The sequence below is a fragment of the Stegastes partitus genome, unplaced genomic scaffold (assembly GCF_000690725.1).
Source record: "Stegastes partitus isolate 25-593 unplaced genomic scaffold, Stegastes_partitus-1.0.2 Scaffold1671, whole genome shotgun sequence".
Classification (NCBI taxonomy): domain Eukaryota; kingdom Metazoa; phylum Chordata; class Actinopteri; family Pomacentridae; genus Stegastes; species Stegastes partitus.
This window is the reverse complement of record NW_007579402.1, coordinates 102181-127212: the sequence shown is the minus strand read 5'-3', so window position 1 is coordinate 127212 and position 25032 is coordinate 102181. Positions and strand designations below refer to the sequence as shown.

Below are 25032 nucleotides of genomic sequence, written 5' to 3'. Positions count from 1 at the left end.
ATGAGCTCATGTTCAGCCTCCTAAACAGCAACAGGTGTTTCTGCTGATATCGGAAAGAGCTCCACTGTGGATCCTTTGTATTTTATAATCTGGTTTTTCTTACCCCAGAGACAAAAGGAGGACCACTGCTCAGAGCTGGACGGGGTCCAAGAGAGACCAGGAGAGGTGTGAGGGGTTGAAAGGTGGACAGAGAGGTCAGCAGAGTATCATTAAAAATCCTATCATATGGAAGAGTGCGCTGCCTCTGACAGGTCATAAGGTCTGACGTCCTCCTCCAGACTCCCACTGCTGTGTGAGATGTCCAACCAAACCCCAGCATACAAAGCCAGTGACAGTAGCGCTGCATGACTTTAGCTTAGCGGGCAGCGCAGCTCCCAGTAGCTTGTTAGTTCTTAAGAAGGATGAATGTCGTGAGATGATGGGACTGAACTAGAAGGGGATAATAATAGATCAGATTTATACAGCGCTTTTCTTGCTCAAGGAGTAACTGGGGCAGACTGACAGAGGCCTGGCTGCCATTCTGCCCTCCGACCACCAACTCAATGCATCCAAGGTGGTGAAGTGTCTTGGCCAAGGACACAACGACCATGACACAGGTTACAGGGTGGAATTGAACCGCCAACTTTCCGATCAATGACTGACCCACTCTGAGCCTCAGCCGCCGGATTAATGCAGCTTCCATGTTACTTTAACTATGTAAAATGTAAAAAATCTGCCTAACTTAGGTCATTTTGTCTCCTTTTTTGTCTGCATCAATGATTTTTCTATTAATGAAACGGTGAGGACCATTCAGGGACGTGTCCTGAACCCAGTGAGGTGCTTCTTTTCATTTTACCACACACAGGGTCTTGAAAAGAAACGTTGTCTTTAGGTTTAAATCTACTAACAACAGTGCGCCAGATCAAAAAACACTTTATTTTTAAATCTCGTTTGTACATTTCAACACCTTTTAAAACAACATTAAATACAAAACAGTGACTGTCCTTTGGTCCTCACGAGTCCCGTCGTGTACCGTGGAGTCCGGGTCAGGGTTACACCTCCACTCCTCACATCCACCAACTATCCTTTTGAAGCCACAGGAAGGAATCTGCCTTCCTTTCCCAAACATCAGGATTAGTGAAGGATAGATTTCAAACGGCTTCCTTTGAAGCCCATTTACGGTGAACAGGAGACGGATCAGTCGCTCTTCTCTCTCTTCTCTCTGCGAGCCTTTCTCTTCAGCTGAAGTGTCTTTAGTTCAGTCATAGTGGAAAAGGTCCTGTACACCCACACCATCTGCCAAGACACACACACACACATACCTGCGGTTAGGCAGTGTTTCTGGCATTTGATCTGATTTGACAAGGTGAAGAAGAAAGAAAAACATACCACAATGATGACTGCATTGAGCAGAAGAGGAATTGAGAAGACCAACGATATGAACATTCCCTTGGAATCAAAGTACTGGAAATTAGAAAAGGACCTGCGAAAAAGAATGAAGCTTAATGCCACTTCCTTAATTACGGTCTCACTCTTGGACTACAAAGTCTCTACACACACACATTATTCAACACACAGAAGCACCAAAGCAGAGCTGGTGAACAGTTGTCTTACCTCCAGTTCATGGCTGCCAGCTCATTCAGATATTCAGCACCGTAAACCAGGCCGACTGTGGAGAAAGGTGAAAGCAGCCACTTAACGCAGGAACACCATGTCAGCAGGGAAATTAACTCCTGTTCATCCAAACAAGATTATCTGAATATCTGCATTAGCCAGACTTCACTGGCATCAGAAACATCAGCAGGTGGTTTGATGTGACTTCAAACTATTTTGATTAACAGATGTGCAAAACAAATAGCACAGTTTTCTGGTGGGGCGGGCATGCTAGTCTGGGACCACCTGGGCTTCTTGTTGCCTCCATCTGGAAGACGACCCCCCACAACCTGGCACCCTGCTCTGGGCACTGACAGACGTGACCTCAGGAAGGCGTCTTTCAGGTGAGGCCTGGTCCAGCTCTGAAGCCTAGTGCAGCGCAGCAGCTCCACCTGGTCGACCTCCATGCACCTCTGCATTCTACTAGTTGTATTCATGGATTGTGCATCGAGGCGAGATGACTCCGTTGTATACTTTCATATTTGTGTGTAAGTTTATGAAAGTGTGAGTTGGTCATTGTTCTATACATTTTTTAGCTGTGTAGCTTCTTAAACAGACTGAAGCTTAGGGGTGCACATTATACATATACACACACACACACACATCACCAACCACATCAGTATCGGCTGATAGTGTTTTTCCGATTTATTGGTCCGATGAACACATTTAGCAGATGATTGTCTAACATCAGCGCCTTTGTCTCTACATTTGATATCGCTGCTGTTTCACAGATGTTTTACTTAAATGGTCCTGGACTAAATATGTTTAAATATGTTTTACTTTTGTTAATAAAGAAGACTACGTGGTCTAATCTGGGCCTCTTTTGAACAATTCTTACAGTGCTTACTTACACTCATTTTTTAGTGTGAACAAAAACTGTATATCGACATCAGTGATATCGGTTATCAGCAATATCAGAAATCTTAATATCGGATCTCGGTATCGGCCAGAAATGTTCATATCGTGCGTCGCTACTGAAGTTATCAGGTTTAAATGAAACCATTTTTGTTAAACAAGGCATTTAAAATGATCACTAATTATACACAGTATATCAACTAAAATGAAGCATTTCATGGTCATATTTTTTTCCTGAAACAAGCAGCTTCTCCTGACCTCCACCTGTCCACTGGATGTTACAGGGCTGACTGTCAAACGTACCTATGAGCAGGAAGTGGCAGATCTGAGCCCTGTAATATCTGCAGGTCACCGCAGTCAGCAGCAAACACACAGCATGGAACAGCAGCAGCCCGATGAGCCACGGCTCCGACCACTGCACCTGCAACACACACACAGAGCAGCACTCACCTGAACTCAACTCAAACTCCTCCACAGTCAAACGCAGCAGCAGCTAGCTGTGGCGGCTAACGGCTCGGTAGCGCAGAGCCTCTCGAACCGGACAAATAAACATTTGACTTACCGACATGAGAAACGTCCATATCGACGTTATTCTTAATTTGCTGAACCCGTCGATAGGGATGGAGCTGATGTTCTCTGCTTTTTGTTCCGTCATATTCAGAAAACTCAGCCGAGTGTCAGGTAAACAGGACAGGACCGGAAGTAGCGCTTCGAGTCGCACACGGATGACGTAACGGAGACCGGCACGTTTATCGTCATGATTTAAAAAAAACAAAAACAAAAGCGCAGGTGGGCAAAGTTATACTTTATTTTATTCATTTTTAATTTTCTTTTTTATTATAGTCTCTCTATTTATACTGTTTGTAAAAAAAAAAAAAGAAAATAGATTTTTTTTTTTTTGTTTTGCTTTTTTTTGGTGTACACACATTAAAGCTTTAATACACCCCAACTTACAAATATCATGACTTTCAGAACCTTTACAAATGATCAAACTGACACATACAGAAACACTGAAATGTTTGGGACAACCCTCACATTCATGTCAAAGAATCCTCGTAAACATAGATCCTGCAGAAATTCAGTAAAAACCTCCTGGTCACCATTACCTACGGCTTTGTCCAGCTTGTACAATTGTGAAAATTAAAACACTCTGGAGGCAGGTGTTTAAGACCGGCCTCCTTCTCACTGTGGGAGTCGACTTTACTCATCATTTCTAGCACTTGACTGACGATCACTACCTTCTGAAATATTTCCAGCTTATAAATTCCTTGAAAAAAAAAAATCTGCCCTAAATCAACTACTCCTGTTACTGCTGACCTGCTGTAGATACCACATGACAGTATTTTCCCTCTGTACACCTGCAAACACCAGACAGATATAAACATTCTCCAAGTGAAAAAAAGTGTATCTGATGGTTAGTACGTGCATGGTTTAGAATTTAAGGAGTACATATAGAGGTCACTGTGTCAGTACAAAGAGCAGCTTTATACACTGTGTGCCAGATGTTATGATATTAACCAAGTAGCTATCGCACATCCCTGCTAATCTGGTGGGCTGAAAGAATATCTAGAACCTAATGATCTGCAACAACACATCAGGATTTTAGTGTAAACAACCAATATGAACAACAAAAGAGTTGGAAAAGCACACATGCAAACAGATAAATCGATGACAACCGAGTTATTTGATTAGAACACAACAAGCCTCTGAATACTAACACAAGCTGTTCCTACTGATATGATGAGTCTGTTTGTGCTGTGATAAAGGCAGATTGTACAGTTATGACTGAGCTGCTTAAAGCACAGCTAACATGTGATTCAGTGTTAGAGTTACATGTTTAGACACATTGAAAATGCAATTTTAAATCCACAAAAATTATAAGACATATAAAAAATTCTTTGGTCAGTGTCCAGGGGTTATGGATTATGAACAGACAACAAGCTGCTGCGCTCAGCGTCTGTCTCTGTCTTGGTGGAAGTCAGGGCCAAAAGCAGCTGCTACTGTAATCGGGGTAGAATACCCGAGGGCAAAATTGTGAAGGCCAAGCATAAGGCATTTCCATGTGTACCGAAGTGCTTGTCCGAAATTCTGGAAGACAGAGAAATCAGCAAATTTATTCACAATACTTTAATCATCTGCATTCTGTTCTGTCATTGAGAAGAGAATGTACAAGAAAAGAAGCTCGCATTAAAGTAGGTTCACAAACGGTTTTGTACTGTTACATGCTTCCCCTCCTTCTAGCTGATGTGCCTGATCTCACTCTGTGTCTGCCTCCTTCCCAACAGGTGTACCTGAAAAGAGGGGGAGGGGCCTGCAGCTCAGGCTCTCCTCATTCCAGCCGCAGCCGCAGCTTCTGCAGCAGCAGTGCATCTGATAGTGATTGTGTGTGACCTTGTGTAGGTACTTTTAGTTTTTCTCTTTTTTCTCTTCCTGCTGGGTCCAGTTGTTCAGTTCTCACGGCTGTATTTCTATTGTTGAGGAAATGGTTTGTTTATGACCAGGTAGAGGGGAGGACCCTGCTCCGCTGGTCCATGTGGGCTGGACAGTGGTGGCTCTCTTCCTCTTGTTGTTTCTGGCCTGCCCACCAGTATTTAGTTAGTTTGGGAAGGGGTTTTATTTAGCTAATGTTTTTTGTAGATTCTCGGTCTTTAATTTGGTCTCACTTCCTGTCTACCTTTTTTCAACAATAAAAATGTAGGTGTTTTTGCAGCTCTTTGCCCATTTCATTGTGTTCAGTCTCGTTGGTGCGAGCTAATTTAGGGGATCGTAACATGTACCAAATGCGACTGTTTCCCCACACAGTCATGTCGTGATTTTTATTCCCAGAGTATTCGGATGATGTTTTGTGTTGCAGCATCAAAAAAAGCAGGTTAAAATAATATGAGATTAGGATCTGAGTCAGGACATGATTTAAAAGCTGCATATTTGGCGCTTCATAGAACAAAAGCACAGCAGGAGGAGAGGCCCAGTCTTCTCCTGGCTAAAGTTTAAATTAGGAGTCCCATCAACACTATTGTCTTCTGTGCTGTTGGAACAGGAAAGGGCTGGCTGGCTGGCTGTAGCGGATACAGGAGGTCAGACGTTGTACAAAAACAAAGCCAGAAAAAAAAAAGTGCTTTTCTCAGTGTAGTAACTGCACACAACTCCATCTACCATCTACCTGGACGCGTGACTGAAGACACCCAAGTGTTCATGTCCACCTGTGGTTTATGGTTTGTTTACTTGGCACTCGTCGCTGCGTTTTCCCAGATTTATGTGGGTCATTTTATTGTGAGGCTGTTAATGTTCACTACATACTGCACAAGTGTCCGGTCACTGATTAGCCTTTGATAATAATTGCGATGGCATTCTGTAATCAGTTTCCTTACAAGTCGCACGTGAGTTATAAAGCAGTTAGTCAGTAAACAAAGAAGGTCACGCCGAGATGGGCGCCATACAGACAGAGCTGTGTTTTTCCACGACAGGTTAGAGCCGAGTTACAAACATCCACCAACACCTGAACAGCACGTCCAAAGCCCAGACTGCCAATATGTCAGGCGCAGGGAAATGCAGAGAAATTACAACTCATATATGAAAAGATGATATTTAATTATTTTGAATAAATTTGTCAGAAGGTTCAAGAAACACTCCATTCTCAAAAAAACTGAATATTCTGTCAGTTATTTCATTGTTCATGCTTTACAGGGTTAAATAAATCAGAAACTTTATCCCAATTTTACGACTCCTGGAGAAGACGGGGCAGCATGCAGCATCACATTAAAGCACCCCGAACACGTCACATGAGGTCAGGACGGGTGGAGGTGATTATTATTTAAAATGATCAGATCACCTGAGACGGTGAAATAAGAGTTTTTCTCTCTCTTTTTAAAAAAATCCTAAATATTAGAATGATTGAATGATGTTGATTGATTTATTTTAAATGGATGTACAACATGTTTCAACTTACCCACAGTGGAACTACAAGAAAAGAAGAAAGGTTTTGTTAGTGTAAAGATCCTTTTACGTGTCTACGTGCAGCCTTGTTATGACAAGCCAGGTTTATGTTCATTTAATATTAAATGCTGCAAACAAAATCATGTTCACAGCCCTGTGGAATGCCTTCTTTACTGTTTTTGTACTGACATGTAAAACAACAACAACAAAATAGTTTTCAGGCTTTCCCGTCACCCCAACCAGTCGAGGCAGACGGCTGCTCTCCCCGAGTCTGGTTCTGCTAAAGCTTTCTTCCTGGTAAAAGGAAAGTTTTTGTTGTTTTTTCACTTCCCACTGTTGCCAAAGAGCTGCTCACAGGGAGTTTTTGGTTTGCTTGGGTTTCCCTTTCTACGTGAAGTACCTTGAACTGATTGAAGGAAGTACACGTGTACACCCATGTACATTTATTGGGAAGCTAAATTTAATCCTAAAATGTGAAACATATATTAAAAATCATGTTTATTGCATTTATGCAAAGGCAAACCCAACCCAGTTCAGTATTGTGTTACAATATCACATTTTCACTGGATGATTATTGTGGCCAAAAGACTTCACAATATCTATCCTAATTCATCTTAAACTTTGTTTATAGTGTGTTTTGTTTAGTTTCTGGCAATAAAAAAGTCACGGAAACACAACTGTATTGGCAGCAGAGAGAACCTGTAACTACATCAGTACTTTATTGGTGCAATCCTCACACGTTATCAGTGTTTTATGATTTAAACAGAATGCTTTTCATCAACACTGGTGTATTGCACCACCCCATAGATTGGTAAACAAACATGTCACTGATTAATGAATTGTGCAAATGTTGTGTGTCAGATTCCATCAAGCCAATTTCTTATCAGTCACTCGTGACTGAGGGCTGTAAAGCAACCCACCCAGTAAACAAACCCACCGTGTTAAGACTGAGACACTTAGCAGGGTGTGCAGCGTTTCTCCCCAATTAGGTCAATAATCAACCAAATTACAAACATGCAGCCGAGGACAACGGGATCATTAAGGAGATTGGAAGTAGGCCTTGTTTTCCAAGGAAGACACATGTGAACAGTCTGTCCTGACTTTTATGGCGTTTGCCTTTGGTCTCCTCTGCGATGCACGTTTTACCACCAGACAGAAGCCGCACAAGGCCATTAGTGACAATCAGCGCTGACTGCAGTTCAGCTGTCAGACGTTATGGCAGCAGCCCGACATGAGCTGCTGCTCGCTGCCAGAGAAAATGCATCTGTAATGTCCGCGTGATTATAGAACAATCCCAGTGATATCAAAGCTGATTGTGCTTGTTTCATTTTAGTGATTTGGGAATTCAAAGCAACTTTAGAAACCTGACTTTCAGGACACGTTACAGGCTGGCAACAGATGAGAGTTCCTAATGATCAGATCTATTTAAACATTGTGATTGAGGCTGATTGATGCCATACTGAAAACACTTGAACTTACCCATACTGGAGCTACAAAGAAAAGACAAAGAGTTAAAGAGAGAAAAGGCTTTTCCATTAGACTACAGTAAACATGAGCACATTATTAGCAGTTCAGGAAATCTGTGTTAGAAACAGGAAGGCACACCAACCTTCTTCACTTTTTCGTAGTTTTCCTTCTTCTTTTGCTTCTTCTCTTCTTTTGCTCTGACTCTCGCCTCATCTTCAATCAGTGGCTCGTAGTTCTCCTTCAGAAAGGCAAAGTGTACTTCTTTGTGGCACTTCTTCTGTCTGCAGCTGCCATCACCCTGGGATGTCTGATCCGACCTTTCTGGGTGATCCCCGGTGATCAAGTCCACATGCTGCTGATACTTTGCCGCTTGGACGTTCAGGCTATCAGCTACTTTCGAATTCCTGTTGAACAGCCTCGACGCAATAGCTTTGGGCTTCATGTTATCTGCTGGTCGCACTTCTCAGAGATGCAGGAAGAGGCAGCGGTTTCCTTGGGAGGTCAGGTATGGGCTGTCAGCAGCTCTTATATGCATGAGTGGAAGGACATTCCAGCGGCCCGCCTTGTGTGGGGGGTTTGGCACAGAGCCCTTAAAGTTATAAATCCTTCCTCCTCTCAAGGCTGACCTCAATAGGAGGTTTTAATGGAAATGGCTTTAATCTGGTGAATGAATCACACGGCCCTTTCACACACTGTACACTGAACCTGCATTTGAATTGTTTTTTTTTTTCTAACACTTCAAGGTGGTATTGAGAGTAAAGGGTTTCCCAGTTTACTGCACATCACTAGTGTGGTCACATTAGGAAGACGCTCTACTGCTGCAATCTGTTTTCCTTCATGAGATGCACTTTGCATATGAGATTTTAATCAAAAACTTCAATCCATATCTTAGAATTTGATCAGGAAGAATCACTCAGAATGATGTGCATCTGTTATGGATGTCACTCCTTTTGGTTGCTTTCATAATTGCAGGCAGCTTCTGAATGTGCTCTTCTGACTTACTGAGTAGCGTGTCTGCACCAGTGAGCGCTAAAGTCTGAAATGCTGCAGTCTTAACGGGCATTGTGGCAAAATACCTACTTCAAAATACAGCACATAGTTGGCACTTGCAAACATTGTGTTGCTGCTGTCACATGTGGTCAAGAAAGAATAGAATAGAAAATATTTTATTTATCCCAGGCCTGGGAAATTATTACGATACAGCAGCAATAAAGAAAAACACCAATCACAATAGAAAAGGGCTCAAGTTAAATACTAGTAAAAATGTATATAAAATAAATAAAATAACTGTAAAAAACATAAACAAACCAACAGTTGGAGGGTTAGTGGAGATCAGCACCATGTGTCCATCAATAAAAACTGAAGTATTCATTATCTATAAGTACCGGGACTGGAAGTCTGTCCAGGGTGTCCCCCACACCGTGACCCTCTGAAGGACAACGTAGGTGTAAGCTGCTGCTGCTAGAATACATCATTACATCATTATTTACTGTCAAAAAAACGTCCTTTAGTTAACTTTTCCGGTTTAGTGCAATCCAGCGGCACAAAGCGCACATCTAGAAAGATCAGCATCAGTTGTTGCTGACACTGTCAAAGAAGTCTGATTTTCTACAGTCCCACCGCCAACAGCAGCAGGGCCTCAGTCATCCAGAGTGCTTAAGAGGTCAACCAGTTGTAGGTGAGGCGAGGTGAGGTGCAGTGAGGCGAGGTGAAGTGAGGCGAGGTGAAGTGAGGCGAGGTGAGGTGCAAATGCCTCCACTGACTCCATAAATGACACCACTAAAACCGTGTGTCTGTTGTTTGGTTTAATGAATAACATCCTCCATCTGGCACGTGGACATACTTTACCCGTCTGTCGTTTATTTACCAAGAGGAACCTTTAATGTAATCGTATAAACAACATTTTATTTGTCACTCTTATCAATATTACAGTGAAAAACATTGAACATACTGCCTCGTTAGTAGAGCACTTAAACCTGCTTATAACAACTGACAGTAGAGTTTAAAACGAAGCAGGAAACAAAACTCTTTTGTTGACAGTGACAGAAAGCTTTACAGGAAATAGTTCTGCCCCTTGTCTACTGGTGAGGCCGAGAAGTACCCTGGAAAATGTCCTCACAGCTGAAGCCCACCTGAACACCACCGAGTGTCCCAACTCTATGGACACGGTTCAACAGAAAACAGGCGTCAGTGTGTTGCAGCGTGACTTTGATGCGTCATGTTACTCAGCTACAACAACTACTGATCCTGGTCTTGACTTCTTTGCGAGTTGTCTTGGCCGCGGTCGGGATCTTTGAGACGGAGGATGCGGATGATTTTGCTCTCTGGAAGTGAACTGAGGAGGAAAAAAGGCAACGAATGAGGACGTGGACGTAACCCACAGACCAAGGAGCACGCTGAAGCCACTAGACCTCCAGTCAGAGCTCATTTACTGAGTGAACATACAGTTATGAAGGCACCAAAATCACATGCGGGTGGTCTAACTGCTTTGAAACAGAAGCTGTGTTGGTGGTTACCTCATGCTCTGTGGAGTGAGGAAAATGAACTGTCTGTAGCGCTGACTGGCTGCCACCTTCAGCATCATGTCCATGGATATCCTCCTGTTCACCATGTCCTGACAGAACAACACAGCCAAACCTTTAAACCAAGGCCAGACGCAGAGCAACACAGAGCTGCATATGAACCACCACCGTTCACGTCCCCATCTAGTTTCTACGTGTTTGTGTTGTTGATGATGATCAGCACCACACAGACTTAAAGTGTAAATAAAAGCATCTCTCATTACCATGTAAACATCGAACTCGTCAAGGCAGCGGAAAGGCGCCTCTGTGATCGCCCAAAGAGAGAGAACGAAACAGACGGTGGAGAAGGAGCGCTCGCCTCCCGACAGGCAGCGCATGTCGCTCAAGTCGGCCTTGTTTCCTTGGCCAGGCTGCACCTAAACACGAGAACACAAGGAAATATATGACAGAATAAATCGACTTCAGTGAAAAGATTCTGCAGGTTTCACGGACATTTGATTTACTAAGAGTTTCACACGATGAGTTATTTTACTCAGGAAACTCCAAAACACCCCACGGCAGAATGAAACGTGGATTTTGTTGTTTAAAACTTGCCAAAATTCTCAAGATCTCAAATCTCAAGAATCTCTGGATTTGCACATTTCCAGTGATCCTCGAACTAATCATGTGTTACGTTTGGTTTTGTGAGGAAAAAAAAAGTCTTTGGAGAAATACATGCGTCATTTTCAGCCATCAGACTAATCAGAACTAATTAAAATGTAATTAGTAAAACATTTGTAGTTATTTTTTGGAGCGGTAACAGATGTTGGCCCTTGTTGGACATATTGATTGGCGTTTCTTTTGTAAAATGATATATCAAAGACATTAAACTTTTGCTTTTTCATACATCACAACAGAGTTCTCTCTGCTTCTGTCCATGCTTGTGCTGTTTTCATAGAAAAACGAGGCCCCAATGAGTAAATAAGCGACAGGGGCAAAAAGCATCTGGATGTCACTTGGAATTCAGAGGATTGAGAAAATCCTGCCAAACAAAAAGGCCTTTCTGTCAAACGTTATTTCCCAGAATACTAGAAAACAACACTGACATTTTGAATATAAAAGTAAAACTGTAGTGCTCCAGACAGACAAAAAGATGTTCTTACAGAGATGGACAGGGTCTCATTCTTGTGGTCGAACGTCATACTTCCACTGTAGCCTCTCTGGGCCAGCATGCTGTCGAAGTAGTATTTACAACGGGCCGAAAGAAACCTGAGGCATCCAGAGACAGAGAAAAGGCAGCAGATGAACTGCAGTGTCAACAACAAAACTGGGCTTTTAGAAATAAGCTTGCAGAAGAACATTTGAGGTACAGTCGTGACTCGATAATCCAACACTAAATGTAAAACCTTCTTTTATGTCGGACAGCAAGGCTGTCGGATTGTCAAGACGGAGGTCGAGATACAAGGAGGGCTGGAAGCTGGAAGACTCATTTGTTCACATTCATTGTGTATAGTTGCTATAATAACTAGTGTGTTGTTAGAACACTACGCATCGCTGGATTTCACGTCTAACTGACTGATTGTGCACGTTCTGGCCACTTCCACCCCGGGGCAGCGCTCTGAAAGGGTGGAAGTGGCCGGAACACACAGGCAGTACTTGGCTGCTGATACTAGTTTAGTTAGCGCTCACACTTCTGTTTCCTCCATCGGTGGCGGCGGGGGAGTGGCAGATACGCTCCACCGTTACCATCCATGTTTACTTCTGTAAACACTGAGCACGCTCACTGCGTGTGACGTCGTCGTGTCCTCTTCTGCACATGCAGGACACTTTTAGGTCGTATGAAGTTCACACAGCAGATCACATACAAGTCACATTTAACTGGAAATGTGAAGGAAGTCACAAAGAAATCCGATTTTAGCATTAAGTCCTGCAGTGTGAACGTAGCCAATCTGTGGGATTGTTCAGTCAAATAATACGCCGTTATGACATAAAATGTCATGTTGGAGTCTGAATCCAAGGCTGTCGGTATGTTAAGGCTGGTTTTAATGGGTTCTGTTCGTTTTTCCTAAGCAAGGTTTAGGATTGTTAAGGGTCAGATTATCAAGTCATGACTGTATTTTAGAGAGAAAAATTACTTGATGTAAGAGTCTTCTGTCACGTTTTCAGCAGCAGCACAGACACTGCTGACAAGGCTTTGCTAGATAAATACAAACAGCTGTGGGTTCACTACTTGCCTTCTGAGATCAGCGTAAGTCTTGAGTCTGTGGTTCATAACGCTGTCCAGGCTTTTGATGAAGCTGTTGAGGTTCTTCATTTGCTGTGCCATGTTCTTGTAGTTCTCCAGAGCCTCGTGGTACTGCCTGGATGTGAGGAAGACACAAGAAAATGTTGTCACACGATGTTTGTTGAGCAGAGATAGGTACCGAGGCCTGATATCAAACGAGCCCCGGGGCAAAATGATTGATAAGCTCCGACGTTTAATCGTTCTGCTAACGACACTTTAGAAAGTAAGAACGTCGTGTTCATCTCATCACTGGAAGACGTGTTGGACATGTCTGACGTGTCTGTCTCTATGATGCACTTTTGCTTCACAAATCACTGACCTAATATCTGTTCACGCTTGAGCCTTTCCTTCTGGTACAATGCTGGACACTTTAATGAAACACAATGCATAATATCTATGAGTGAAACCTGCGACACTGTCCCCAGTGTTCTGATGGCTCCCATCAACACAACATCAGTGACGATACAAATATTCATTCTTACACAGTACGTGTGAGAAAATAAAGCCATCTTTATTCTTTTCTTAATTCCCCTAAAAAACAAAACAAATACAATCAAAATAGTACTTTTAAAAGTACTACTACAGTAGCGCGTTGATAAGCAGCATCGGTAAACGTGGTGGTACCGTTAAAATCCTAACACCATCCCTATTTTCCAGGAACATCTGGCTAATTAATCAAGACTTTTCCCTCCCAAGGGATGAATAAAGCTCCATTTGATCTTATTACTACACTGCCATGAGATGCAGGGCTCTCAGTAACCCACCTCACCACCTCCTCACGGTCCCCCTGCTGCTCCTGCTGGGTGCTGATCTTAGCCTTCAGACGGTTGATCTCGCTGTCCAGACTCCTGGCTGTGCGACGAACTGCCAGGCGCTCTGGACAGATCTCTGCTGCTTTGGCCACAGACGTCTGAACCACAGAGACAAACAAACCGTTAACTTCTGATGGCTATTAAACTCCCCAAACCCGAGCGCAGCATTAATTATTATTTATTATTGTTTTGTTTGAATATTTACTGTCTGTATTTCAGTGTCAACCTAACTGCTGTGCTCTCTGTTGAAACAAGGAAAAGGTCAGAAAAAAACTGTTTGTGTGCTTTAGAGCTCGCTTTCAGTTCTCTCAACTCAACTTTATTTATACAGCACGGTAACACAACAAAGTGCTGAACACAAAATATAAAACTATTTGAAAACATCTAAATACAAAAGACATAAAAGTATAATAAAATCATTAAAAAGGACAATAAGAACAGTCATAAAAATTGTCTCCAAAGTTCTTTGTAGGCGTTTCTTTAACACCACCCTCCGACCACAGCGTGACGTACCTCCAGTTCCTGCTCTTTGCTTTTCATGTTGGCCTCCAGAGTCCTGATGTTGGCCAGATGAGCGTTGCGTTTCTCATCATAGTGCCTCTTGTGATGTTTGGACTTGATAACCTCCTGATCAGTTTTACCCAGGTCCTCCTTCAGTGGGACAAAGTGAACAAGGACAAGGTCAGGGGCTGCTGGCTGCCGTGGGAAGTGTTTAAACTGGCAAAAGGCTGTAATCCTGTACCAATGCTAATGTCCTCAGGTGAGGCTCTGGAAAAGCTACATCACTGAAACATACAGCCAATCAGCACAAACAATTCAGATGTATTCTAAATGAAAATGACAACTACACTGTGTCCTGACTTCATAAATGTATGCATGCATTTTTGACTTGATTTCCATCTTGTATTCTTGATAATGCACCTACAATATGTATGCTATACTTAGAACACACATACTGCTGTGTTTTTACATTCACACCCTGGAGCCCTAACCTACAATCTCATTCACTATCCAGCATCGTACATGCTGGCTCTGTCCAACAGGATCACCTTCACTGAATCAGCCTCCTCAGCGATGGTGTTGATGTGCTCTTTGTGCTGCTTGTATTCCTGCTCTGCCTTTTCGTACGAAGCCTTGAGCTCAGCCATCTGGGTCCGTGCCTCGTCACACTCAGCGCGCTTGGATGCGATCTTAGCAACAATCTCCTGAAGATCCTCCTCCTGTGGTGAATTTCAGACACACACACACATCACAAGGAGCGCTTGTTGATTGCAGAAGTCTGCATTGCTGTGTCGTGCCTATCGACTAAGATGAATACAAGGCAGGTGTAGTGTATTTATTCCTGTGGATGTTGGGTGCTAACCAGGGGCCTGAGGTCCTCCGACTGAGGCTCTTCCACGTTCTGTACGTCTATCAGCTCCAGCTGTAGCTTCGTGGCTTTGTCCTGGAACAAAGACACAAACTTCATGAACAAATTCCTTCCATGTTAGAGGAGAACGTTTTGAGAAATTTGATTCAGGAATCCATTTTTGATTTAGCAGCTTTTTCTCTTGTTCCCACCAAAAACTTAATGGTTTAACAATTTACTAAACATTTGTAAGAAAATTAGAGCAGTTTAAAAAGCATAATCGAATCCTTTTGTTCTCAAATAATAATAAAAACATGTTCAGTATGAGTTATGAGTTTCCCACTCTGGCACTTACAGGGAGGAGAAAATATCATTAGTTGTTCACTGACTTATAAACAGACAGAAAGTGAACAATGATTATAAATGGGCAAAATCATTACTTTAGTCGTCTTTTGCTCCATGTGGGCTTTTCTCAGCAGGCCTTCATTTTGCTTGATGTCTTCATCCAACCTCTTCATATGCTGCAGGAAGCGAGTGGCCTGAGCCTCCTGGTTCTCCACCTCCCTCTGCAAGTGTCTGAGAGGAAAGAGAGGAAGTAGGACGGTGGAGAAGCAATCAGACTGAAGTACAGCTTTATATGGAGCAAGCAGTCCCTGTCCCCGAGGAACTAGAGCTAATAAACTCCAGCTTCTGTACTGCTTTTGTTAGGTTGTTCACAAACACACGTGGGATTCATTTGTCCAAACATGTCAACACCAAGAAGTCAGCTGAACATGGTGGGTTAGACACGCGTACCTGATCTCCTCCTCCACATCTCCTGAGAGGTAGTTGGCTCTGGTCTGCTCAGCAGTGTAGTTACGGTTTCTGTAAATCTGATCCCCGTCCTTAGAGAAGGCCTGGGTGCAGTTGGCGGGAGGATTGCTGCCCTGCATCACTCTCCGAGCTTCTGCACGGTTCTACACACACAGGACAGAAACAAGACTCGTGTCGACCCACCATTACGTCTCAACACTAAAGTAGAGTTCAGAAGGAGTTTTGTAGAACACATCAGTAACTTACGTGTTTGTGTGCATATCAGTTTTTTTTGTTTTTTTTTTAACTAACTGTCAAATGTACTGTGAGGTCCAAAAGTCCACATCCACAAAACTCCGTCAGACATTTTGAGAATTTAGAACCATTTAAAAAACACAAAACGTTCTGGCAGGTCTCTGCACCATTTCTAGGTCAGCAATCGAATTAACTTGCATTTGTAGCACTGACTACGTTGCACTAAAGGTCAGACATCCTTGGGTTGCTGCTGGATTTGATCTGCTCATCACAGCCTGGTTCGCTTGGTGTCAGTATGGGGATGCCTTAGGTTTCCAGCAGAACATTGGTGGAATAAAGGCAGAATAGAAGCATCTTTAATAGTGGCGTCCACTGTGTACACCAATCCAGAAATCTGCCATAAACCATGAATGTTTTGACCCAATCTGAAATCTGGGCTGGTTGTATGAATCCCAACACCATAAGATGAGCTCATGGAGGAACTTAAGGACCCACACAGCTGATCTGTAGTCGTGTGATCAGGCGGTACAGATCCTTCAAAGCGTTACCTCAGCTGGTGTTTTCCATCATACATCATTGTAAATCTTACTGATTATTACATCACAGACCCCACTCGTCTCTGCTGGTCGCTCACATCAGCTTCTGAAGCTACAGCTATGAACAGTATCTCGTGTTACGGGGAGCTTCTAGTGAAGAAACTGCTCGTTACCTTGATGAGCAGAACACTCTCTATACCCCGTTGATCAATCAGGCAGTTGGCCACAACTGGGTCTTCAATTTCTAGAGCTTGAAGAACGGAGGGGTATTCCGGGTGATTCACAGCCCTGACACACAAGACACAACACACAGATGCTGTTAGAACAACAAGAACTAGATCTTTGTTAATCATTTCTTTCTTTTTGTATATTTTAAAGCTGCCCTCACTTCTTTGTTGTATCATGGACATGTGGGAGGAAACGGCTTGTAATGATGGCAGGTCTGCGACTTCCTGGGAACATTTTGGCCATCAGGCCTTGCAGCACTCTCTCGTCTTCGTGGTTGTCACAAGTGAAGGCCTGCAGCTGGCCTTTAAGACATACTTCTACAGCCAAGGCCAGCTCTGGGTCCTTCAGGCTAATAAGGTAACCTGTAAAAGAGAAGGCAAGTTAGGAGCATTTTAGTCACATATGGTGCTCCTTGGTTGGTCTTTTGGCTGTGGCAGAAGGACAATCCCAGTCTTGTTCAGTCAAGACGGAACACATCTCATTGCATATTTATCTCATACCACCAGTCACAGTGTACTGTAACTTAAGGTGTTACTTTATGTTGCATGATTGTGTGATTCAAATGGCTGAGAAAGGATTTCAGGATTGGACACTACAAACACTTTGCCCTGTGTGCAAGTGGGCACCAAGTCTTACCGAGAGGTCCTCGGGGTTTGTGCTTGAACTGGCCCCTCCTGTAAGCTTCCTGGATGGCACTGAGCAATGCAGGCATGTGCTCTCCAAAACGGCGCAGTCGATTGGAGCGACTGCTCTCCAGAGTCTGCAGGTTCCTTCTGTTGGCTTCAATGGATCTCTGCAGTCCATTGTGCTCTCTCCTGAAGGCAGGAGGAGACGGGTGTTTTCATTATGTTAGAGGATATCATCATGTTCGTGACTCCATTGCTGAGAGGACCTAACATACCGGTGCACAGTTCTGTTGTATTTACAAACTGGTAATCAGTAACAGCAGCATGACAGGAATAAGTGCTGGGTTTACATATACAACTAGTGCCTATTTTCTAAATGATCTTCTCTTCTTGTCCATAATTCCAGTGCAAGGCATAGCACAATCATCTCTATAGGCTACCCTGGAACCAACAGGTTTTCATGATGCACTCATGATGAATTTTCCTTTGGTGCACAGTTTCTATGTCCTTACTTGATCTTTCCTTGCTCGTCTCTGGCACGGTTGCTGGCGTGCTGGTACTGGTCAATCTGCTGGCCCAGAGTGGAGACTTGATGATTAAGGCTTTCTAGCCCCTCCTGGATCTGCTGCACCCGGGCTGCCCTGGCCTGGCTCTCTGCTCCTGTTGTCTGACTGATGCTAAGGGCAGGAACAAGCGAAAGGAGGACAAAAAGCACAGGGAAGACCACACAGATAAGTACATTTTTTAGGCTAAATGCAATGCAGAAGACGTGAAAAACAAGACGGGACCGTACCTCAGCTTGAGATCTTTTATCCTAGATGACAGCTGAACTTTGTCCTTTTCCAGATCTCTCAGGTTAGCTTTGCATCTGTGGACGGTGATCTAGAGTGCATGTGGAAATGAAAAATTACAAAAAAAAAGCCCCAACAAAACAAACAAAAACAAACTTGACCATTTATGCTGAGTTGAAAAACAAGCTTCACAATGGTACCAGTACCTTTAGGCACCTCTGAATATGGTGACAGTAAACCACATGATGTTCTGAAATACATTTGCTGATGTCAGAATGCAAAAACACAGACCAGAAATATCAGAGTCTGTGGCTACGCAGCTTTGTGTGCTGTGTTTCATCTTTGGACAAAACCTTCAGGCCTACCTGGACCACACTACAACATGTGCTTATAACACGTATTTCATACCTGATGTATTTGTGGGGGGACATGAATTCAACTGCGACTACAGATTAGGCCTGATTAGGTGACAACTGATCATTTCAAAGTATTTGATAGCTTCATTAAATTGCATCAGATGAAAACCACCTTGAAAGCACATAATGAAAAGGAAAAGTTTGGTTGCAGTGTGATGACAGTCACGCCTTGTTCATGGAGTGTGCTGCTCGTTGTCACTCTGCCCGTCGGCTTCTGAGCAGTCTGACTGAAAATGTGCCTCGTGATTGCCTGAAGTCTGACCTCGGTGGACTTGAGAAGGGTGTTCCGTCTCTGGGCCTCAGCCTTGAGCTCCACACATTTAGGCTGAAGCTCCTGGACTTTCTGGGTGATCCCTTCCAACTGTTCCTGGATTTGCTTGTGCTTCTTTTCAGCTTCCTCGACCTTATTCTGCATATTTACACAAAAACAGGTGAGAGAAGCACGAGGTTTAAAAGTTAGAGTTTACAAGACAGCTGCACTCAGACAAGCACAAACTTAAAGTGTGAGCTACCAAACAGAAGCAGTAACTGTTTAATGATTATACTAAAAACACACAAGTGATGACACATTAAAAAAATGAATAAAGTTCAGAGGATGTTATTCCCTGTGATCAACACATGACTAATGTTACATGATGCTTCACTATAAATAAGTGCCACACCTTCCATTCGTCCACCTTCTCGTCGTATTTCTCCGTGGAGTGTCTGTCAGCCTGCAGCTTCTCCTTCATCGGCTCCAGCTCCTTCTCCACCTCGGCCACCTGCAACGTATCAACAAACACTCACAGGCACTGACACAGAAATGACTAACCTTTTAAGTAATGATTGCACTGATCTAGTTTAGTTAGGACATGGCACAGAAGCAATGAAGAGAACTGGAAATTCCAAAGTAGGAAAATAACTATCTAACCAAAGCCCAAGCCATCTGCTTCTGCAACTCCTCCAGCTTGTTCTGCATTTCGTCAAGCGATCCCAGGCTCTTGTAACGGTCCTCTTTCTCCAGGTACTTCCGCTTCAGGTCCTTCAAGCACTGGAGCAGTCACAGAAACATGCATGTTCAGGTACCTGTAATAAGCTTGCTATGCTATTAAAGTTCTGATCAAGAGACTAAAAACTCTATCCAATAAATGATCATATATAAAATGTTATCATCCGACATCAGTCACTAAACATAAAAGCTTCCGTGGAAGTCATCCGTACTTCACCGTGTTGCTCCACTTTATCCTCGGTGACATGCTTTGTGGTTTTGATGTACACAAAGTCCTCTCTCATCTGTTCAAGTTGAGTCGCTTTCATAAAAAACTGAGCGAGAGCAAAAGAGACAATCTGATCAAAACAGCTGACAAAACAACAGATATATCGATATTTAAAGCAGAAGGATAGCTGGAGTGGTGGTAACTCTTTGTGAGGACGGTGCTTCAAGCTAAGAGGTTAGCTAGCAATGCTAACATGCTGAATAACCCTCTAAACCCCACGCAGTTTTGGGGAATTTGAAAAAAGCAGTGAAGATATGTGAATGTGTTGAACTGTCTGGCCAACACTGCTGCATGCAAAAGATGGAATGACTTTAACAAACCCTATACTTGTCCCCCTCTCCTTTAGAGTGTAGGAAGTATTTGCTCATCTCCTGAGTGAGCACTGACACAGGATTGTTGACCTTTGGAGGAAAACAGATGAATAAAGGTAATCACATTAACATGGGTTAATACGTGTCGGCAGTTTATCTGAATGTGCTACGTGCCACCCCACTTGGATTCACCCTGGGGGTGGACGGATGAAATGTGGCTCATACCTGAATATTGAAATTGTCTAGGATGGAAATGAGCTCTTCCTTTTTGGTTGAGACGACCTGAGCTGTAACAGAAGATAAAAAGTATGTTTATGAATACTCACCCCTGCAGAAATATCGGAGCAGCTAAAGGAGATTGGTTCTTTACCTTATTGTTTTTGACAGTAACTAAAAAAGGACTTTTGGAAAATGTGCTGTATGTGTTTATGCAAAGGCAATAGCATGGCTTAAAAAAAGGAAAAGAAATGAGCGATCAATAAGTCTTGAAGGCCTTTACCTGATTTGCCTCTCAGTTTGTAGGTTCTCAGCCCCTCACGTGTTATTCTCAGGTCTATGATGATGGCTGGACCGTACACCTCAGGTTTGTAAGCATCCCTTCCTTTGTTACGCAAGGTGATCGATACGTCAGCTGAACTGAAATGACAGAAATGCATATCTATTGAGTGTCAGCCTAAACCGACAAAGAAACTTTATTTGGGTGGGCTGCTCAGGTATATGTTATGATTTTTTTTTTTAATCTGTCCAAGAGATTTACTGTGTTTAAAAGCAACTACAAGTTGTCTTAAATGCAGTCAGACAAAGAAGAAGGTACATCACATGATGGTAAAACACCCACCTTTCTCCTTCCTTCACAAAACCCTTGAGGGACGATCCTCTGTTTGTGGCCTGTGCATTCCCGCCTAAGGCAACTATCAGAGCTGTCAGAACGGCACTCTTTCCACCTGTCAGGCAGGTTGTGAACACAAAACAGCATTTCAGGCATTGTGGTAATCAATCCAGTTTATGTGAAAGAAGACATACACAAAAACAGAGAGAATGAATGGACAGCATAAAGTCTGACTTGAGTTTCCATAAATACATGATTTAAGCTTAAACCATACTATAGATTCAATGGGGCCATCAAAACCAATAAACACATTAACAGTAAATGCATGTAGTCAACTTCAAACCAAAGACCTGAAGAGTCAAGTGCTGATCAAATCACTGAAACCTGGTTCTAAAGACACAGACGCCTGTGATAATAATAATAATAATAATAATAATAATAATAATAATAATAATAATAATAATAATAAAGGACATACTAAACATGTACTATGAAGTACCAGCACCAACCAAACCAGGGGAAACACTGAGCGTTTTGTTGTGGATCTGTGTGAGTTACTTATTTCAGATTTTTTTTAACAATATAATGATGCGTCTAGACTAGCACTTACTCAGCTCATGCTCCTTAGAATAAAATGAAACAGAACAGAAATACTTTATTGATCCCCAAGGGGAAATTCTGTTATAATTCTGTTATTCTCAATGAGTGACACATTCACTTCTATATGTATACCATAAATTCCAAACTAAGTTAATTATTACATTTATTAGCCTCTTATTGTTTAATTCAGCCATTTGAAGAGAGCATTAACGGTGAGCATGCTACATTTAAAATGCTATTTTTCAGTTGCACTACTCTTTCCATTAAAACTGACCAAAAATGTAGAATATATATATTTAGTATTGAAAAAGAAAGTGTTTAATAAATTAGTGTGTAAAGGCAAAACTTTAATATGAGGCTGACCTATATATTCAGACAAGCTAACTGTTATTTGATGATGGGATAACAAGATGCAGCCCTTGTGGAGAAAGCGTCAAAAGAAAACGTTAAAATATTCCAACAGAAATGTCGTCCAATAACAGGATATTGAAGTCTGAAATTGAGTTTGAGCCTTTGAGAAGGTTATGACAAGCGTACTGCATCAGTTTCCACCATGGCACGCACAGACAGCAGGTAAACCTGGTTGCTGCACCAACTCAGTCTTTGCACTTACTTCCATTGTTGCCGACAACAAAGTTGACATTAGAACCGAAGGTGAACGGGCCAAGGAGCGAGTGGCACATGAAGTTCTTCAGCGTGATGCTTTCCACAATCCCTGCATCACTCACCACCTCACTGGCACACTGCAACTACACACCAATGGGTCACGTCAGTCACTGCAATGCACACAACATTCTGTATTTGACATCATGTAAAGTGAGTTTCTACCATTTCGTCGCTCTCATTCTAAGAGCTGTCAAGAAGCAAAAATGGGTATAACGCATCTACAGAGACAAACAGCACAGCGGTTTGCAGTAGGGCCTGATCCATATGGATTTTTTGAGACTGATGCCGATTTCGATATTTGGCAAAAAACAAAAATTCAGATTACTGATTAATTTAAAGGATTTATAATGAATAAAAAAGCCTCTTTTTTTGGTCCCTTAATGCTCACAACAGCAAAGATATGAATCACAGGCAGAACATTTGACTGTTTTCCACTTTGTCCTTCAGTATTAGTTTAACTTTACAACATAGAGGAGCTTCATGAACAAAAACATGTAACAAAGCATTCAACATAAAATGCATCAGGGAAAAAAAAAGTTTTCCGAACAAACATGTCTGTAATGTGGGGTATTTATTTTAAATTTGCATCGTGCATTTTTCTTTCTAAACCTTCTGATAGACTGGTTACCTGTCCAGGTGAACCTGCCTTCAGTCAGCTGGGACAGACTCCAGCCCCCCACCACCCTCGTGAGGATTATGGTGTAGCGATGATGGATGGATGGATTTTTCTTTCCATGGAGCATGACCATAGCTACCAGCTGTACTGATGACTTTATCCTGAGGTTTATGCCACAGGTGTAGCTGTATATAAGCAGCATGATGGGTGAATTTACTGCAGAACATTATTGATGCAGCCCTCTGATGTTCTGGACTCTCAAAGACTGTGATGATGAGAATCAGTTAATAAAAATGTAAGTTCATAAGCTAGTTAAAAAGTTGGATAAAAGTTTAAAAAGCTGTTTTCTGTAGTTCTCTGTCAGAGTGAGGTTCTGTGCCTGTTCTGGTTCCAGAGGGAGAGGTGTCACCGCTGGACTCAGCTCTTTCTCATGTCTGTGTCCGAGTTTGACTCGTTCACAACAAGCAGCAGCACAAACGGAGCTTTTCGTGGTGTTGCTGAAGTGTTTTACAGCTTTTGACTTGGAGAATATTTGTCTTTTTACTAAATCAAATTGTACAAAATGAATGTAGGAAAGCGACTGTGATACTGAACTACATTTACTGCTTTATGACAAATGAACTGAGCAAACCGCCGCCGATGCTGAGTATTGTTAAAGGGCTCTGATCGGCCAGCTGATAAACCGGTCAGGCCCGAGTTAGCGGCATGTCAGTGACAGCACAGACCTGTCTGCTCAGACCAACGTCTTCCTGCTCATCAACATCCTCTTCATCCTCGTCCTCCGGTCTGCTCCGTTTCTTGGGGTTCCCACCGACGGAGCCGCTTCTTCTTTCAGACATCTTGGCCACCAAATCGTCCACTCAGAGAAACGAAACTGAAAGAAAACACCAGAAATACTTACAAAGAGTCAACTATGTAGTTGGGCGATGAACGGCGACTCCCCACCAAACTGTTGGTAACGGTTTGCTCTATAGTCAGTCTTTAACTTCAGTGTTAGAAGACTTTCACTGTAGTCGCCAGGTGCCACCGAGCCGTTACAGAGCTAGCTTAGCTGCTAACCAGCGCTACGTGCTAATCGACTGTCTTCCCGGACAGCAGCTGAGCTGTCGGTGCTACTTTAGCGTTGATGTCAGAAGCTGAACGGACAGGTAGGATGACTTGGGTAGTGGTTGCTTACCTGGTTCACGGCAGCAGCACACAGCACCACTGATGGGAAGGACCACCGGACCAGTGATCGAATTCGCGCTCACTGGTCCCAAAAAATCTCGCGTGAATAAACGAGATCTTTTTGCAAACACACACACAGTGGATCACATTGTTGTTTATTCGTCACCACAGATGAGGAAACTCACTTGTTGCAGCAGTAAAATAGTAAAAAGTTAGCCTAAGGAAAAAAGAACACAAATAAAAGACAATTAAGAGTAAAACTGAAGAGTTCATTTGCAAATACAGATAACTCCATTTTTGTAGATTTTCCCAAAACTTATTTTTTTGTTGTTTGCTTGAGATAGTATCATTTAAACTGAATTAGAGTTGATTTGACGCAGTGGAAATGAAAAAAGTAGAGATATCTATTGTCTCAGGTAGACGATGGAAAAGTGGGTTTTATGAAGGTTTGTGAAGATGGAGTTATCTGTTTTTATAAATGAACTCTTGAACTATAAACAGGAAGAGCAAGACAGAGAACAAATAAAAGTAAATAGAAAGAGCATTGCACATAACATAGCATATATTGCACACAAGAAAAATGAGTTTTATATTATATAGTATGTATGTAAAGAGACAATATTGAAAGAGAACCACAGCATGTTGTTTTGGAATCTGACAGCGGTGGGGATGAAGGATCTTCTTCCACTGTGGGTGGATCAGTCTGCTGCTGAAGGAGCTGCTCAGAGACCCCACAGTGTCGTGCAGGGGGTGAGAGGTGTTGTCCATGATGGACGTCAGCACGGCTAACATCCTCCTCTCATCCACCTCCTCTATGGAGTCCAGCGGACAGTCCAGGACAGAGCTCGCTCTCCTGATGAGCTTGTTGAGCCTCTTGCTGTCCGTGCTGCCTCCGCTCCAGCAGACCACAGCCTAGAAGACAGCAGAAGCTACCAGAGTCAGACCTCAGTCTCCTCAGCAGGTGGAGTAGTCGGAGGCAGACTTTGGCGAACACGGCTATAAAAGAATAGACACACAACGTAAACTTTAACAGGAAGACAAAGTAAAAATCACAGCCAGCACTGGCCCTTCCAGTGCCATAAAGTCTCCCTGAGAGTTCTGTGCTAATAAC

The 25032-nt window shown here is 42.8% G+C and overlaps 3 protein-coding genes across 4 annotated transcripts; all 3 read right to left on the bottom strand.

The window, feature by feature from the left end:
• Positions 1-922: 922 nt before the first annotated feature.
• On the bottom strand, positions 923-3210 carry tmem18 (transmembrane protein 18). Its single transcript, XM_008301438.1, has 5 exons — positions 3050-3210; positions 2791-2908; positions 1594-1648; positions 1369-1462; positions 923-1275 (listed from the first exon to the last, which is right to left on the bottom strand). The coding sequence occupies exons 1-5, from the start codon at positions 3140-3142 to the stop codon at positions 1177-1179; spliced, it is 459 nt and encodes a 152-aa protein (XP_008299660.1). The 5' UTR covers positions 3143-3210; the 3' UTR covers positions 923-1176.
• Positions 3211-3351: 141 nt separating this feature from the next.
• Positions 3352-8405, bottom strand: LOC103371941 (uncharacterized protein C1orf115-like). Its single transcript, XM_008301437.1, has 2 exons — positions 8030-8405; positions 3352-4575 (listed from the first exon to the last, which is right to left on the bottom strand). Exons 1-2 carry the CDS (start codon positions 8327-8329, stop codon positions 4438-4440), a joined length of 438 nt encoding a protein of 145 aa, XP_008299659.1. The 5' UTR covers positions 8330-8405; the 3' UTR covers positions 3352-4437.
• A 1322-nt stretch (positions 8406-9727) lies between these two features.
• On the bottom strand, positions 9728-24005 carry si:dkey-119f1.1 (Structural maintenance of chromosomes protein 6-like). 2 transcript variants are annotated; one of them, XM_008301436.1, is made up of 28 exons: positions 23932-24005; positions 23480-23628; positions 22086-22221; positions 20882-20987; positions 20543-20679; positions 20269-20330; positions 20053-20133; positions 19677-19778; positions 19387-19506; positions 19139-19237; positions 18739-18885; positions 18063-18151; positions 17782-17946; positions 17280-17458; positions 16804-17005; positions 16589-16703; positions 15628-15788; positions 15273-15408; positions 14848-14928; positions 14534-14704; positions 13998-14135; positions 13437-13582; positions 12623-12748; positions 11552-11657; positions 10673-10825; positions 10404-10501; positions 10111-10222; positions 9728-10023 (listed from the first exon to the last, which is right to left on the bottom strand). In XM_008301436.1, exons 2-27 carry the CDS (start codon positions 23591-23593, stop codon positions 10126-10128), a joined length of 3267 nt encoding a protein of 1088 aa, XP_008299658.1. In that variant the 5' UTR covers positions 23594-23628; positions 23932-24005; the 3' UTR covers positions 9728-10023; positions 10111-10125. The 2 variants fall into 2 exon arrangements, with proteins under 2 accessions (XP_008299658.1, XP_008299657.1); XM_008301435.1 differs by having other exon boundaries at positions 9728-10222.
• Between the last annotated feature and the right edge of the window lie 1027 nt (positions 24006-25032).

What these genes read in the sequence shown, in the direction of transcription:
- tmem18 (XM_008301438.1), bottom strand. Translation starts at nt 3,142, where the DNA reads ATGACGGAACAAAAAGCAGAGAACATCAGCTCCATCCCTATCGACGGG. An exon ending in TATGGACGTTTCTCATGTCG is followed by an intron (nt 2,909 to 3,049) that starts GTAAGTCAAATG and finishes TGTGTGTTGCAG; the next exon opens with GTGCAGTGGTCGGAGCCGTG. An exon ending in CTGCCACTTCCTGCTCATAG is followed by an intron (nt 1,649 to 2,790) that starts GTACGTTTGACA and finishes CTTTCTCCACAG; the next exon opens with TCGGCCTGGTTTACGGTGCT.
- LOC103371941 (XM_008301437.1), bottom strand. Translation starts at nt 8,329, where the DNA reads ATGAAGCCCAAAGCTATTGCGTCGAGGCTGTTCAACAGGAATTCGAAA. An exon ending in ACTACGAAAAAGTGAAGAAG is followed by an intron (nt 4,576 to 8,029) that starts GTTGGTGTGCCT and finishes TCTGTCTTCCAG; the next exon opens with AATTTCGGACAAGCACTTCG.
- si:dkey-119f1.1 (XM_008301435.1), bottom strand. Translation starts at nt 23,593, where the DNA reads ATGTCTGAAAGAAGAAGCGGCTCCGTCGGTGGGAACCCCAAGAAACGG. An exon ending in TAGACAATTTCAATATTCAG is followed by an intron (nt 20,134 to 20,268) that starts GTATGAGCCACA and finishes TTTCCTCCAAAG; the next exon opens with GTCAACAATCCTGTGTCAGT. An exon ending in AGGAGGCTGATTCAGTGAAG is followed by an intron (nt 14,136 to 14,533) that starts GTGATCCTGTTG and finishes GTCCCACTGAAG; the next exon opens with GAGGACCTGGGTAAAACTGA.